Consider the following 14,028-nt stretch of genomic DNA (forward strand, 5'->3'; position numbering starts at 1 on the left):
GGATCATAGACTTAAATGTAAAATGTAAAACTGTAGAACTTTTAGAGAAAAACAGAAGAAATCCGTATCTCACAGGATGTAGGAACATACATAGGTGACTAACTTGTATAGAACACTATACGCGTACCATTCCAATGACTACAAGTAAAACTGGGAAATCTGAGTAAGATTGATGGATTGTATAAAAGCCAGTGTCCTGGGTGTGATATCATACTATAGTTTTACAAAATCTTACCTTTGGGGAAACTGGGCAAGGTATAGAGAGAATCTCTCTGTATTATTTCTTACAACTAACTGCATGTGAATCAACAATGATCTCAATAAAAATTTCAACTGAAAATAATCTGCATGCTTAACACATTACATGAGTAACATCTCTTTTACAAATGAGGGAACTGAAGTTGGGTGGTTGGTAACTGACAATTACAGAGCTAATAAGCAGATGGGCTAGGATTAAAAATTCAGGTGTGGATAGGCCCAAAGCCCAAGTTAATCACAAAGTTATTCTGGCTGATAACTCAGAATATAATGTAAATGATGTAAGGGTCCGATTAGGTGCTTAGAGAAGTAAAGAAAAGTAGCTATATAATTTCAAAAGGTAAGCAGGGGTGTGCTTTCTGCTAATATGATATAAATTAAAAATCTTTTGGGATGCTAGGAATTAAGAGCATAGTATCAAGACTACTGTAAAATAAGGGATTTCATTCTCATATTACTAAAAATAAATCAAGTTTTAGTGTAATAATTATAAAATTGAATTGTAAGATCATTGAAGGAAAACAAATACCAAATAGCACCCATGCCTGCTCGGTAATGTCTGGCTTCAGGTTAAAATAAAAATATCATAAGCCAAGTTTCAGCAAAATAATTTTATTTCCTAACACCTGGTAAACATATACATCTAATATGTACTTATCTTGCATATTTATTCACAAGTGACTTCCAAATTACAACAACTGCTTTGATATTTAAGCATGTACTGAAAGTTATCTTAGTTGAAATACGAAAAAACGCTTTCAGATGGATAACACACTGAATATATTAGATTGGTCACAGCAGAATTTGCTCTGTTAGATAAGTTCTATAAATTTAAAAGCTACTACTTTTGCATCTACTACGTCCAGATGAATAGGATGCAGCAATATCAGCTTGTACTCCAGAGAAATTCCCTTAGTTTTTCTGGTGATGGAACCACTTATCTACTATATTTAGAAAAAAGAAAAACAAATTAGAATACTTGTTAATAATCAAAATACACCCAACATATAACAAATAACATACTTGCTTTAATGTATCCTACCATGTATTACCTTAAAACAAACTTTCATACATGCAAATTTCACTGCAGCAAAAACAGGTAATTTATCATTGTTTTCTTTTGGGCTTCCGTAATCATATAGACATGCGATTCTCACAAGAACCTTACAGAGAATTCTAAATCTAAAGGGGGAAAAAACTGTTTCTAGGTGAAGCAGCCTGTGGCCAGACGGGGACCCAGCGCCCAAGCCGGCTTCAGTGTCCACAAGGCACTGGAACTTAGAGAACAGTGGGTCATGGTTTGGAAACTGCTGTGATGGGGGGTGTGGGGGGGTGACATTAAAGGTGGTATATACAGCCAACTTTCTTCCCACATATACTGTGGAACTCAAAAATGTATGGATATGGTATGTAAGATTTCTCTATAGATACAGATATAATTTCCCCACACATACATTGTTTAATGTAATTTTACTAGAATATTGATCTTACCATCTGTTGGTACTGTGCAAGCAGATTCACATGGTGGTGGTAACTAAAATAAAATGGTAAAATGTATTAGTCTAATCCCAGGGAAAAAAAGCTAAAAAAGTATACTGGCACAAAAATTAAAATGAATCTGAAGACAAGTGTTCCAATTCTTAGGTTCTAAAAATAATTTATAATTTATAGAAACAAGGTTTGCTTTACGGCTAAGAAATGCTAACAAATTTAAGCCTCTTGGCTTTTATTGACACAGAGGAGAATAAATAATAAAATGCTTTTTGAAACAAAGAAAAAACTAAGTTATGCATATACAATGATTTTATATGTACACATTACCATTTAATGTAGGCAGTGTTCTCATTGAAAAGCTATGATTGTTAACCAATAGCGTTTCCCTTTCAATTTTTCTTATTCAACTTTGTCAGGATTCATATATAAAGATAAATCTAAATGTATTGGCTTCATCGTTAAGTTGTTATATTTCCTTGTACTACCCCAATTACAAAGCAGTAAAAAGTCACACCTCGTTTTCTTTTGTTTTCCTTATTTAATATTGTAAATGAGAATTAAGAGGATCTAATTCAGTGTTTTGGTTAATCCAAATCAGATTCTTAAAAATAGTACAAAAACAAAATTATTTCTTAACAAATGGTTTACTACCTCACATGAAAGTCTTTTCTAGGATTATGAACCACCCCTGCAATGGTACCTGAAATTTGGTAACTTTCTCAAGGCCTTGCTATAACAAAGTCAAGTAAGTTCCCATTGGTTCTTTTGTGAAAACTGGCTTATGATAGGTACACAGGCACTTGAGTTAGTCAGTACATTCTGGAATCATTTTGACTGTTACAAATCCTGCTATTTTGTTATCTGTCCAGTTTAGAGTTTACCAGGACCCTCTTCAGATTTTACTCTTAAATGTCTACTTACATGTGTCCATGGTTTGTAATTTCAAGACCTCATATAGTAATAGGCATACTGGAGGTACTCAAATATTTGTTGAAAGAAATACCTCCCCTCCCATTTAGCCACCAGGTATGTTCTTTTTCAAGGAAACTGTTACATACAGCATTCACAATGGCTTTGGCCGCATCAGGGTCACACTTGAAGGGGCTCTCAGACACTGTGGTATTCATGCTATTAAATAAAACAAAAGTAATCATAAGTCACAAAAACGTCTCTCTTAAGAGTTAAAAAACAAGTTTAATATGGTAGGCCAGATGACATTCAAGTTTGGTTTACCTGAATCTCAAGTTTACTCAAATTGCAGGATACAAAATCAATATACAAAAATCTGTTGCATTTCTACACACTAATAACAAACTATCAGAAAGAGAAATTAAGAAAATAATCCCATTTACAACTGCATCAAAAAGAATAAAATACTTCAGAATACATTTAAGGATGTAAAAGATCTGTAGAGTGAAAATTGTTAAAACATTAATGAAAAAAAATTGAAGAAATTACAATATTTTCTAAATAATACATATATCATATATAAATATTCATTATAAAATAATACAATATCCACTAAAATAAATGGAAATATATTCCATGCTCATGAAATTGAAATAATTAATATTGTTAAAATGTCCATACTACCCAAAGCAATCTATAGATCAATGCAATACCTCCCAAAATTCCAATGACATTTTTCACAAAAATAAAACAAATCATTCTAAAATTTGTATGGAATCACAAAAGGCCCCCAAATATCTAAAGCAAACTTAAGAAAGAAGAACAAAGCTGGAGGTATCACACACTTTCTGATTTCAAACTATATTACAAAGTTACAGTAATCAGAACAGTATGGTAATTGAATAAAAACAGACATAGATCAATGGAACTGAATAAAGAGCCTAGAAACAAACCCATGCATACGAGTATATGGTCAATTAATTTATGTCAAAGAAGCCAAGAATGTACAATGAAGAAAGATGAAGAAAGGACAATCTCTTTAATAAACGGTGTTGGGAAAAATGGACAGCCACATGCAAAAGAATGAAACCGGACCATTATCTTATACCACACATATAAATTAACTCAAAATGGATTGAAGACTTGAATGTCAGACCTGAAACCATAAAACTCCTAGCAGAAAGCACAGGCAGTAAGCTCCTTGACATTAGTCTTGGTGATAAATTTTTGGATTTAACACCAAAAGCAAAGACAACAAAAACAAAAAGAAGTGGGACTACATCAGACAAAAAGACATCTGCACAGCAAAGGAAGCCATCAGCAAATGAAAAGGCAACCTATTGAATGAGAGAAAATATTTACAAATCATAATCTGATAAGGGGTTAATATGCAAAACATAAAGAACTCATACACTGAATAGCAAAACCAATGAAAAACAACCACAAACAATCTGATGAAAAAACAGGCAGAGGGCCTGAACAGACATTTTTCCAAAGACATGCAGATGGCCAACAAGTACATGGAAAGGTGCTCAAGATCACTAGACATCAGGGAAATGCAAATCAAAACCACACTGAGATTATTATTTCACACTGTTAGAATGACTGTCATTAAAAAGACAAGAGATAACAAGTGTTGGTGAGGATGTGGAGAAAAGGGAACCTTTGTGCCCTGTTGGTGGGAAATGCACACAACCACTATGGAAAGCAGTATGGAGATTCCTCAAAAAACTGAAAATAGAACTACCTACCATATGATCCAGAATTCCACTTCTGGATATTTACCCAATAAAAATGAAAACACTAATTCAGAAATATATATGCACCCCATGTTCATTGCAGCATTATTTATAGTAGCCAAGACATGAAACAACCTAAACGTCCATCAACAAATGGATGACGATAATGTGGTATATATACAACGGAATATCCTTCAGCCATAAAAAAATAAATCTTGCCATTTATGACAACATGGATAGACCTTGAGGGTATCATATTAAGTAAATCAGACAGAAAAAGATAAATACCATATGATCTCACTTATACAGTTGACCCTTGAATAATGTGGGACTTAGGGGCGCAGACCTCCCACACAGTTAAAAATCTACATACAACTTTTGACTCCTCGAAAACTTAATAATAAACTACTGTTAACCAGAAGTCCCACTGATAACATCAAGTTGATTAACACATATTTTGTATGTGACACGTATTATACGTTGTATTCTTACAATAAAGCTGGAGAAAAAAATGACATTAAGAAAATCATTAGGAAGAGAAAATACATTTACAGCACGATATTTATTTATTGAAAAATATCTGCATGTAAGTGGACCCATGCAGTTCAAACCCTTGTTGTTCAAGGATCAGCTACACACATATACTCATTTTGTAAATGGTTACCTTGCCGAATTCTTTATTTTTTTCTAAGGTTTCCTGAATATACAATCATATTATCTGCCCCAATTTACTCCCCCTTTCCAATATTCCTGCATCAAGACACATCATTTCTCCTCTTTACTTCCTTGACTAGTATTTCCAGAACATCATTAGTTAAGTGCTGATAGTGGACATTCTCTTACAAATCTTTAATTACCTAAGAGGAAGTATATTGTCCTGAACCTGGATATGAGTCCTAACTCTGGACCACTTCTTGTGGGATGACTTTGGGTAAGTTCATTCTCCCTGTATCTGTTACATGCTTGGCAAACATTCACTGCTCAATTAAATCAGCTTTTATTATTAGTGGCAGGAAACTTTGTGTGTACTGTAGATACTGGTTTAGGCTGATGCACCTTATGTGGTGACATCAGAGAACACCAACCCTTGCACTCAACTGTATTTTTCCCATTGCATTCTGAGCACCCGGATGCTAAGCCGCCTTTCCCAATTACCCTCCCAACGCGCGCTCACTGTCCCTCGTGTAGTTTTAGTTTGTACTTGTTCAGAGACTATCTTAGTACTGTCCCGTTGTTTCTATATCTACCTTCCCACTCTCTTGAGCACTCACTGACAAAGCAGGTTCTCTTTTTTCTAAGTGAAAGTTAACGGTAGAGTGTTGTGGTTATTAAACTCTGTGGAGCAAGCTGGTCAGCTTTGTGTGTTAAACATGCAGAGAACAGTCAACGCTTACCAACTGATTCCTTTTCCATCAGTTTTCTTCGTCACTAATGCTCTCCAATGGTCATGAGTGCTTTTAATAATGTCAATTGCAAAATCCTGTAATTTGAAGATATATGAATTACAATGATAGAAAAGTATTCTTAGTATCAACATTGCCCAAAAGCTTGATACTTTTGTCTCTTTTGAATCATTTCCTTGTGTCAAAAACAGAAGAAAACATTTAAATGAATGAGTCAACATGAAAACTGTCATGTCTTCAGACATTTTTTTTTTATAATCACATAGTTTTTAAATGGTAATCACAAGTTAAATTGTAAGTCTCAATAGGAACAAACCTAAAGCTACAGTTCTGAATGACACGTTACCTTATTTTTAAATTCAGCATTGAAAGCAAACTGGTTCTCTGGTTTTCCATCAGGAACCTTGTACCTTCTAAACCAGTCCACAGTAGCTTCTAGATAGCCAGGTTTCAGCCGCTTGACATCGTTAATATCTTAGAAGAGAACAAGCAGATTGCAAGATGCATATGGAATTATTTATACGATAAAAATATCAAAATATCAAGTACGTATTTACTTTGAGGGAGCTATGGGATGGTTATAATAAAAATTCAAGATAATGTTAGAGCTGACCACCTTGTTGAGAAGAGAACATATACACCCATTGAAAGGAAATCGTTTAGTGTCTAGCTCTGATGTTGAGTAGTAAGAGAACAACCGTTACAATAGTAACTTCTTTAGACAACAGGAGAGAGAAATGACTGGGGGCTACATAACAAAGAAGAGTTTGGCAAGTGTGGATAACTTCCATGAGAAGGATAGATGATACTAAAAACGACAGGCTGAGGTTCCACTCAGCTCATACCCCAATTACATACCCAAAGACAAGAAAAGTGGATTATACTGTTATCTACTGATGGGTTACATATTAAATGCGACTAGATGTTTCCAACTCTACAGTATAGGCATTCTTATCACAATGCATTTGTTCTGGCCAACAGAAAAGTGTCCTGTTTAAAAAAACTTTTTAAAGTTTCTGTACAACCACCAATAATGGCTAGCCTCAACGTCAACAAACTCACCTGTAAATGACCAAGCTGCCTGCTCAATGCAAGCAAATAGAAGATACAAGTGCTAAAAATATCAATCAAGAAAAGTATTTGGGAAAGGAGGAATACATTCAACAACAGAAGCTTATTAAAATAACTTTGCTTAAGTCCAGTTCATAATATACATAGTTAAAGAATATCATGCATTTTGTTATTATAGTACCATTAAAAATATGGAAAGTTTACAAAGTGAACTGGGAAATGTTTGAACACTGATACATTTTAAAGAACTTATAATTCACATAAAATGTGTCACTTAATACAGAAATAATTTGAAAATCCAGAAATCTGAAATACAAATGTCGGGTGTTTGCCAATAAATTTTCCAACCAATTCTCCCATTCTTCAGGTACTAGCTGGGTGTCCAACAATTCCATTCAATAATGACACTACCTACTGGAATTAGCATCAGATCCCACAAGTTAAAGGGCTCAGTCCCCAAGGCTTACCCCACTTGAAGCAGAGTCCAGGCCACCCACACTTCTGACCGACCTCTATAAATGAGGATTTTCTACAACTCTCTCCACAAGTTTGATCATTTGCTAGAATTGAAGCAGGGCCTGGCTGGGACACCCATGGTAGCCTCACCGTGTCCCAGCCTCACCTTTCCTTGCCCTAAAACTTAGTAATAGATGATTCCCCTGCAGCTTGAGCTCAAAATGTTCCTTGTCCCAGTTCGGTTTTAGAGAATTACCCTGAAACTTATAATTAAAGACCCCATGCTTACTGATCACAATCTCTACGGCCTAGCGTTCTTTCCAGGTCACTGTCATCACTGCTCCTGGGTTGATGAGCATGTTGGAGCCACATGGCCTGAGGGAAGACTCCATGCACACCCCTGGAACATCCTGTAGCCTATGGAGGAATCCCAGATTTTCCCTTAAATATCCCAGGCTGGTCTGAGAATGTTAAGACGGTTTTTGGAGGTGTTAACCCGCTGCCTTCTCAGAACACCGAGTCTCTGATAATAAACGCTTATTCTATGACCCAACTCCTGTGTCGGTCTATTGGCTGAAGCGGCGCAGGCAGCACGAGCCCCGGACTCATTTGGCCTCAGGTTTCAGAATGATTCACAGAATTCAGGGAACCACTTTATTTATGTTTACTGGTTTATTATAAAGGATACAATTCAGGAACAGCCAAATGGATGAGGTGCCTAGGACAAGATATGGAGGGAGGCAGGGCATGGAGTTTCCACGCCCTCTCAGGGTGGCCATGCCACCCTCCCAGCACACTGAAGTTTTCACCAACTCAGAAGTGATCCAAATATCATTATTCCAGAGTGCTTTATAGAGCTCGATAGCTAGGCTCCCACCCTGGTCCCAGAGGTTGGCGGGTGGGATTGAAAGTTCCCACCCTCTAATCACTTGGTTTTTCCGCTGCTGACCAGTCAGTCTCCAGCTGGCTATGCCCCCCCACCCAAGTCACCTTATTAGTGTAAACTCAGGTGTGATGAAAGGGGCTCATCATGAATAACAAAAGACACTCATCACTCAGGAAATTCCAAGGGTGTTTTTTTTTTTTTTTTTCCCCAGAACTGGAGACAAAGATCAAATATATTTTTGTATTATACCACAGCATGGAAAAACTCTAAGAGCTGATTAACTGTCTGACTGTGAAGCACACATTGAAATGTAAGCTGCATCCAGACTGAGGAACCCTGACATCAGACCCAGAAAAAAAAGGAGAAAAGCACCCTGTCAATATTTTTCCCTTGTGTTGTCCGTTAAGTACAGAGACAAAGCCAGTGGTCTGCAGAGCTACCAAAACTTCCTCCTGAGGCCACGTCGGGCTCCTGCCACAGGCAGCACAGATTCTGTGTGGCTCCTTCTTGGGTTCAGTTTCTAACCAGCCAGGCAGTGCTGTATCCCACAACCACGCATGAGATGCTCGCTTTCACTGATTCCCACAACTCACACGGGAGGGGATATGGCTGTCATGGGGAGCGACATGCCAGCCTGGTTGCTTTAGTGGGGAGGGGTCCTCTCCTATGGCTCTGTGTGTGTTCTTCTGAAGCTGTGGCTAGTCAAGAGTACTCTCTATCTAGAAACTCTGATAAACTCTCCAGATAATAACTGATGACAGACGGACACCGCCTTAGGTTGACACTTTGGGAAAACCGAAACCACCTGCACCATGGGACCAGCCACCCAGGGAAGTTTCAGGGTTCTAATAACCTTTACTGCAGGGCAATGGCGCCCTGGCGGAATAGTGCTGACATAATGACAGGCGTGGCTTCACTAACAGTGGCCACAGCAGGCCTTTTAGCACGTGTGCTCTTGTGTAAGTAGCACACGCGAAAATGGACACACGATCAACAGAATCACAGTTGTACCACCAAGGGGTTAACAAATGGGATGAATGCATTCTCACTGCACTAAATTTAAACAATATAGAAGCACCTGAAACAAAAAGTCTCCCTTTACCCTTCTTCCCATTGCACTATTAAAGGATTAGTGTTCTTCTAGTTCTTTAAAAATGAGTTTATGTACATATGCAAATATACACCTATTTAAACATATATGAGATCATATGCTGTAAGGCAAAAAAACAGCAGAAAGGAATAATACCATCCTGCCTTAGTGGTCTTTCCACATCTGTACACGCAGGCTTTCCTCATCCTTTGTCATGGCCACACAGAATTCCACTGCCTGGACAGACCATAATTATCTAACCATCTAACCAGTGATGGATATTTTAGCTCTTTCCAGGTTTTCGTTGCAATGAATATCTTTGTAATGCACCTTTGTATATACGTATTTATGAGAAATAAATTTCATGAAATAGCTATTTAGAAGTAGAATTTCTGGCTCAAAGTGATATTAATCAAAATACCAATTTTCCATAAATGTTCTAAAAACCAGTATTATTTGGGATTTTGAAAAATATTCCTTGTATAGAAGGTGAACGTGGCAGTTTATCCTCCCTCATGTGGTGCTTTTTACTTGCAAAGCTTTTCACCTACGGTCTCTCATTTCATTGCCTTCCTTCCCCTCCCCCTCACCAGCAAAATCATGGTATTTACAGATAATTATGCACTTAACAAAAGTTAATTTATGGGCCAAAGAATCTGCATCTCAGCCCCTGGTCCAATGCTCTTTCCAGTAAGAAGACAAATCTTTCTTATTAATCTTAACAAGACAAATCTTAACAAACAAAAAAAACCCTTTCTTGGCACAACATGGTAACAACAGAATAACAGGTCTTTGACAGCTCCTAGCTTACACACCGTGACTAAGAAAACACAGTGCGTAGGAGAAAGAATGGACCACTGCCAGGACACCTGAAATCAGGTACAAACTACCACTAGATGGCTGTAGACTGATTGCTATAATCTCATTAAACATCTACAACCATCAGCGCTCTTGTGAGCAGTGTAAAGACATTGACTTTTGCATAAGAACTCAAATTTTAATTTGGTCCCCAGAATCAACTGCCTTACTTAGACCTACGAACCCAACAGGTAAGTTACAACCTAACAGACAAACCACAGTGCTGTCCTCAGCAGCATGGTCCTGAGGCTGCCGCCTTTAAAACAGCACAGAAATCCTGTGATTTCCTGGAGGAACACCCACGTCTTTGACATGTACACCTTATTAATGAGTCTGATAACACTGAAGGTGAAGTCTTGGGAGTAAATGTGGCCCCACAGCTCGTCAAGGTCCTCCAGTCACTCTGCACTGGCTGAGTCTTCGGAGTCTACAAAGCCTCTTTGTTTTCTAATCATGGGTAAGAAGCTGCAGCAGGAAACACAGGATTCACTGGCAAGTGCATCTGAAGACTTCCGTCACCAGCCGAAGATGTTCCGCCTTCAGAGTAACTGGGCAGAGCATTCCGAAGGCATTAGCAACAAGGATTAACATGGTTCATGTCTCCTTGTAGAATCCCAACAAGAAAACAGAGCTGGGATACACAGATGAAGTCTCTGCTTCTGATTGCTCAAGCTGTAGGTAAGGAGGAGCTGTAGCTGAAGGGGGCCCTGATGGGGGGGGGGCATCCTTGAAGTGGGTGGGAACACACCTAACGCATTCAGAGTTCATCCAGGAATTAAATGTGCTTGCAGATTCATAGAAGCAATATCACTTTCATAAGAATCCCTGATTTTCTTCCTGATCTCTTCCTCAAGCTTTGGCACATGTTTCAACATTGTTTCTAACTGTACTGGCGCAGGGTCAATTCCTGCAAAGGACATATTGTGATTGTAGTGCCTGTTGTCTTGCTCAATATATTTTTTCCTAAGGTTTCTTCCTTCCTTATCAATAAGATGGCCTACAAAGTTAGGGACTAAAATGCTCAAGGGAATCTCTTCTGTGAATTTCTTATCTTGAGCTTTCCTCTGCATGATCTCCAGAACAGATTGACAAGCCGCAGAGGTGCCTTCAGGGGTACAGAGAATAGTAATTGACTTCTCAGCAGCACCTTCATTCTCTTGACGATGGACCTCGATTTTAGATTGGTGATATTCCGAATGGTGACACCTTCTTTTCCTACAGTGGCTCCTGAGTGGGGCGAGAGCCCGCAGGCATTGAGGCAAGTCACACAGTTTCTGTGTGGACACTGAGCCTGGAGACCCCTGCCTTGATGAGCCCCTCTGCCCAAACCCATGGAGACCTCGGGGCTGCTGCGAGGGGTTCTGCTGGGCAGCCATCTCATCTGGGATGTGGGCCATTTTTAACGTGAAGTTCTCCAACTGGAATCCATTCAGTTTGTCTAAAGGTTATCTAGCTTGGTCCTTACTGGATTAGGTTGCATTTACAACTATAGTTTCCGAGGCAGTGTTCAGTTGCTCACAGCTTGCCACCTCTCCACACTGGACTAGCAAACTACCCAGCACCTCAGCGTGAAGCCAGTCTTCATGCGCTGTGCCTTTGCTGTTTGGCGCAGAACGTACAACACTACCACAAACAGTCGGTGCAACCCTTTCTTCACTCAGGACACAGGGGCCTCCATCGCTGTGAAATACTGCTACAATCTTCCTCAACGGAAGGGCAGCTTAATGCAGACAAGCGACATTCCTTCCACAGCCCCTCGAGACTCTGGTCATCAGCAGCGAGGCTTGGTCTAAACCACACACAACAATGGCCCTTCCTGAAAGGGTCCCCGCCCAGCTCAGCTCCCACTCAGAGCTGGGCCAACCTGCCAAGCATCAAATCGCTTCCTAGGCCTGCTCCCCTGTTTAGTCTCTGGAAGCCCTAGAACAGGTTTAGATTTACAGGAAAGCTGTGAAGATACTACAGCGTTCCCAGATACCCACCCTGCACATAGTTTCCCCTATTATTACTATCTATATAATACAAAGACATTTGGCACAATTAATTAACCAATAGTGATACATTAACTCAAGTCTGTTTTTTCTATAATGCAGATCCCACCCACCCAGGACACTGCACTTTTTTTGGTCATCATGTCTCCTCAGGCTCCTCTTGGCTATGACAGTTTCTCAAACTTGTTTTGATGACCTTGATTGTTTTGAGGGGTCCTGATCAAGCGTTTTGTAAGATGTCCCTCTATTGGGACTTGTCTCATCTTTTTCTCAAGACTAGACGAGGATAATGGGTTTGGGGGAGGATGACCACAGAGGTAAAATGCCATTCAAAGCACGTCAAGAGGGCTTTCTCTCCAGCTGACTCATCGCGCTTGACGTCCACCTTGATAACCTGGCCTAGGTAGTGTTTGTAAGGTTTCTCAGCTGTCAAGTTACCCTTTCCAGCCCTTTCCATACAGGACTCTTCTGAAAGAGGTCACTCTGCAAAGCCTGTACTTCAGGAACGGGGAGTATGTTCCATCTCCTTGAGGGTGAAAGTATTTACATAAATTACTTGGAATTCTTCTGCATGGGAGATTTGTCTATTCTTCTCCCATTTGTTTATTTATTCAATCATTTATTTAAATCAGAATGGACTCATGGCTATTTATTTCATACTTTGGGTTATAATCCAATACTACTTTCTTCTGTTGCTCACATTGTGTCAGCTCGGCCATCGGAAGTGCATTCAGTTTGTGTGTTCCCCTGACATACCCCCATCATGTTTTTAAAGCACGTCTTTACTTTTTGGCACTACAAATGCTCCAGGCTTACTTTATATATTCCCTGCCCCAGCCCTAGAATCAGCTATTTCTCCAAAGAGCCTTGGTTCCTTTTATTGAGGACTGGTATTAGAAACCGAGGTCTGAGGGCTAGGTATGCTCATTGCTTCCAAAAGGCTCTTTAGGGCCCTCTCAGCTAATAGAGCAAAGAAATAGAAGTGTGTATCCTAACCCCAGTATATACACACATCTAAAAATATATCTCTATGTATCTACTTGTATCTCTATTAAGTCAAACTGTTCTTACTGATGTCTCCAACTCTAATCCATTGCCACATGACATGGATCATTCTAGCTCCCTCCCTTGTTTATCTGTAACTTCCCACTCCAACAGTGAGAAGAAACCTAGTTCTCACCACCATCTACCATCTATTCACTTAATTACTCAAACTCAGTATACATATACAGTGGTTTCAGAATTGTTAACCTGTACTCCACTGAGAAACAACTTTACCAAGTTCCAGAGTCTCATTGGCCCAACATCTCGGTGTTGCAGGGCTATGTCCTTTCTGAAAGCTCTAGAGGACAATGTCTCCTTGCCCTTTCCTGCTTTTACAGGCCACCCACATTCTTTGCATGTGCTCCCACCATCCGACATCTTTAGAGCCAGCAATGTTGCCTCTCTCTGATCCTGCTTCTGCCATCACATCTGACCATAGCTGGGAAAGGTTCTCCGCTTTCAAGGACTCATGTGATTCGATGGGGCCTACCTAGATAACATAGGATACTCTCCCCATCTCAAGGTCCTAATCTTAATCTGAAAGTCCATCTGCCACACAGGTAAAATACTCAGGTTCTGGGGATTAAGAGCTGGACCTCTTTGGAAGGGGCGGGGGGTGATGGGGGAGTATTATTTTGGCACTAAAATTTTATGGGTTTTGACAAATGCACAGCATCATCTTTCCACCATGACAGTGTCATACAGAACAGTTTCACCCAAAGATGTCTACATCCTAATTTCCAGAACCTGTGAATATGTTATATTATTACATGGCAAGGGGGAATGAAGCTTGCAAATGATTATTAAATTTGATAATCAGCTGATTTTA

At 39.3% G+C, this 14,028-nt stretch overlaps 1 protein-coding gene and 1 pseudogene across 3 annotated transcripts in view; both read right to left on the reverse strand.

Annotated features, from left to right (window-relative positions):
- Positions 1-854: 854 nt before the first annotated feature.
- Positions 855-14,028, reverse strand: part of PPA1 (inorganic pyrophosphatase 1) — a 33,595-nt gene continuing 20,421 nt past the window's right edge. For 2 of the 3 annotated variants that reach the window (XM_019712457.2, XM_074339539.1), the window contains exons 7-11: positions 6,150-6,277; positions 5,795-5,880; positions 2,811-2,880; positions 1,750-1,792; positions 855-1,202 (exon numbers count right to left, since the gene is read on the reverse strand). In XM_019712457.2, the coding sequence (XP_019568016.2) occupies positions 1,171-1,202; positions 1,750-1,792; positions 2,811-2,880; positions 5,795-5,880; positions 6,150-6,277 (359 nt within the window). In that variant the 3' untranslated portion in view covers positions 855-1,170. The remainder of the gene's footprint in view (positions 1,203-1,749; positions 1,793-2,810; positions 2,881-5,794; positions 5,881-6,149; positions 6,278-14,028) is intronic. The other variant, XM_074339538.1, reaches the window with a different exon arrangement.
- Positions 10,610-12,874, reverse strand: LOC109434946 (insulin-like growth factor 2 mRNA-binding protein 3; annotated as a pseudogene).

Source organism: Rhinolophus sinicus, linkage group LG07 (assembly GCF_036562045.2).
Source record: "Rhinolophus sinicus isolate RSC01 linkage group LG07, ASM3656204v1, whole genome shotgun sequence".
In the NCBI taxonomy this organism is placed as follows: Eukaryota; Metazoa; Chordata; class Mammalia; order Chiroptera; family Rhinolophidae; genus Rhinolophus; species Rhinolophus sinicus.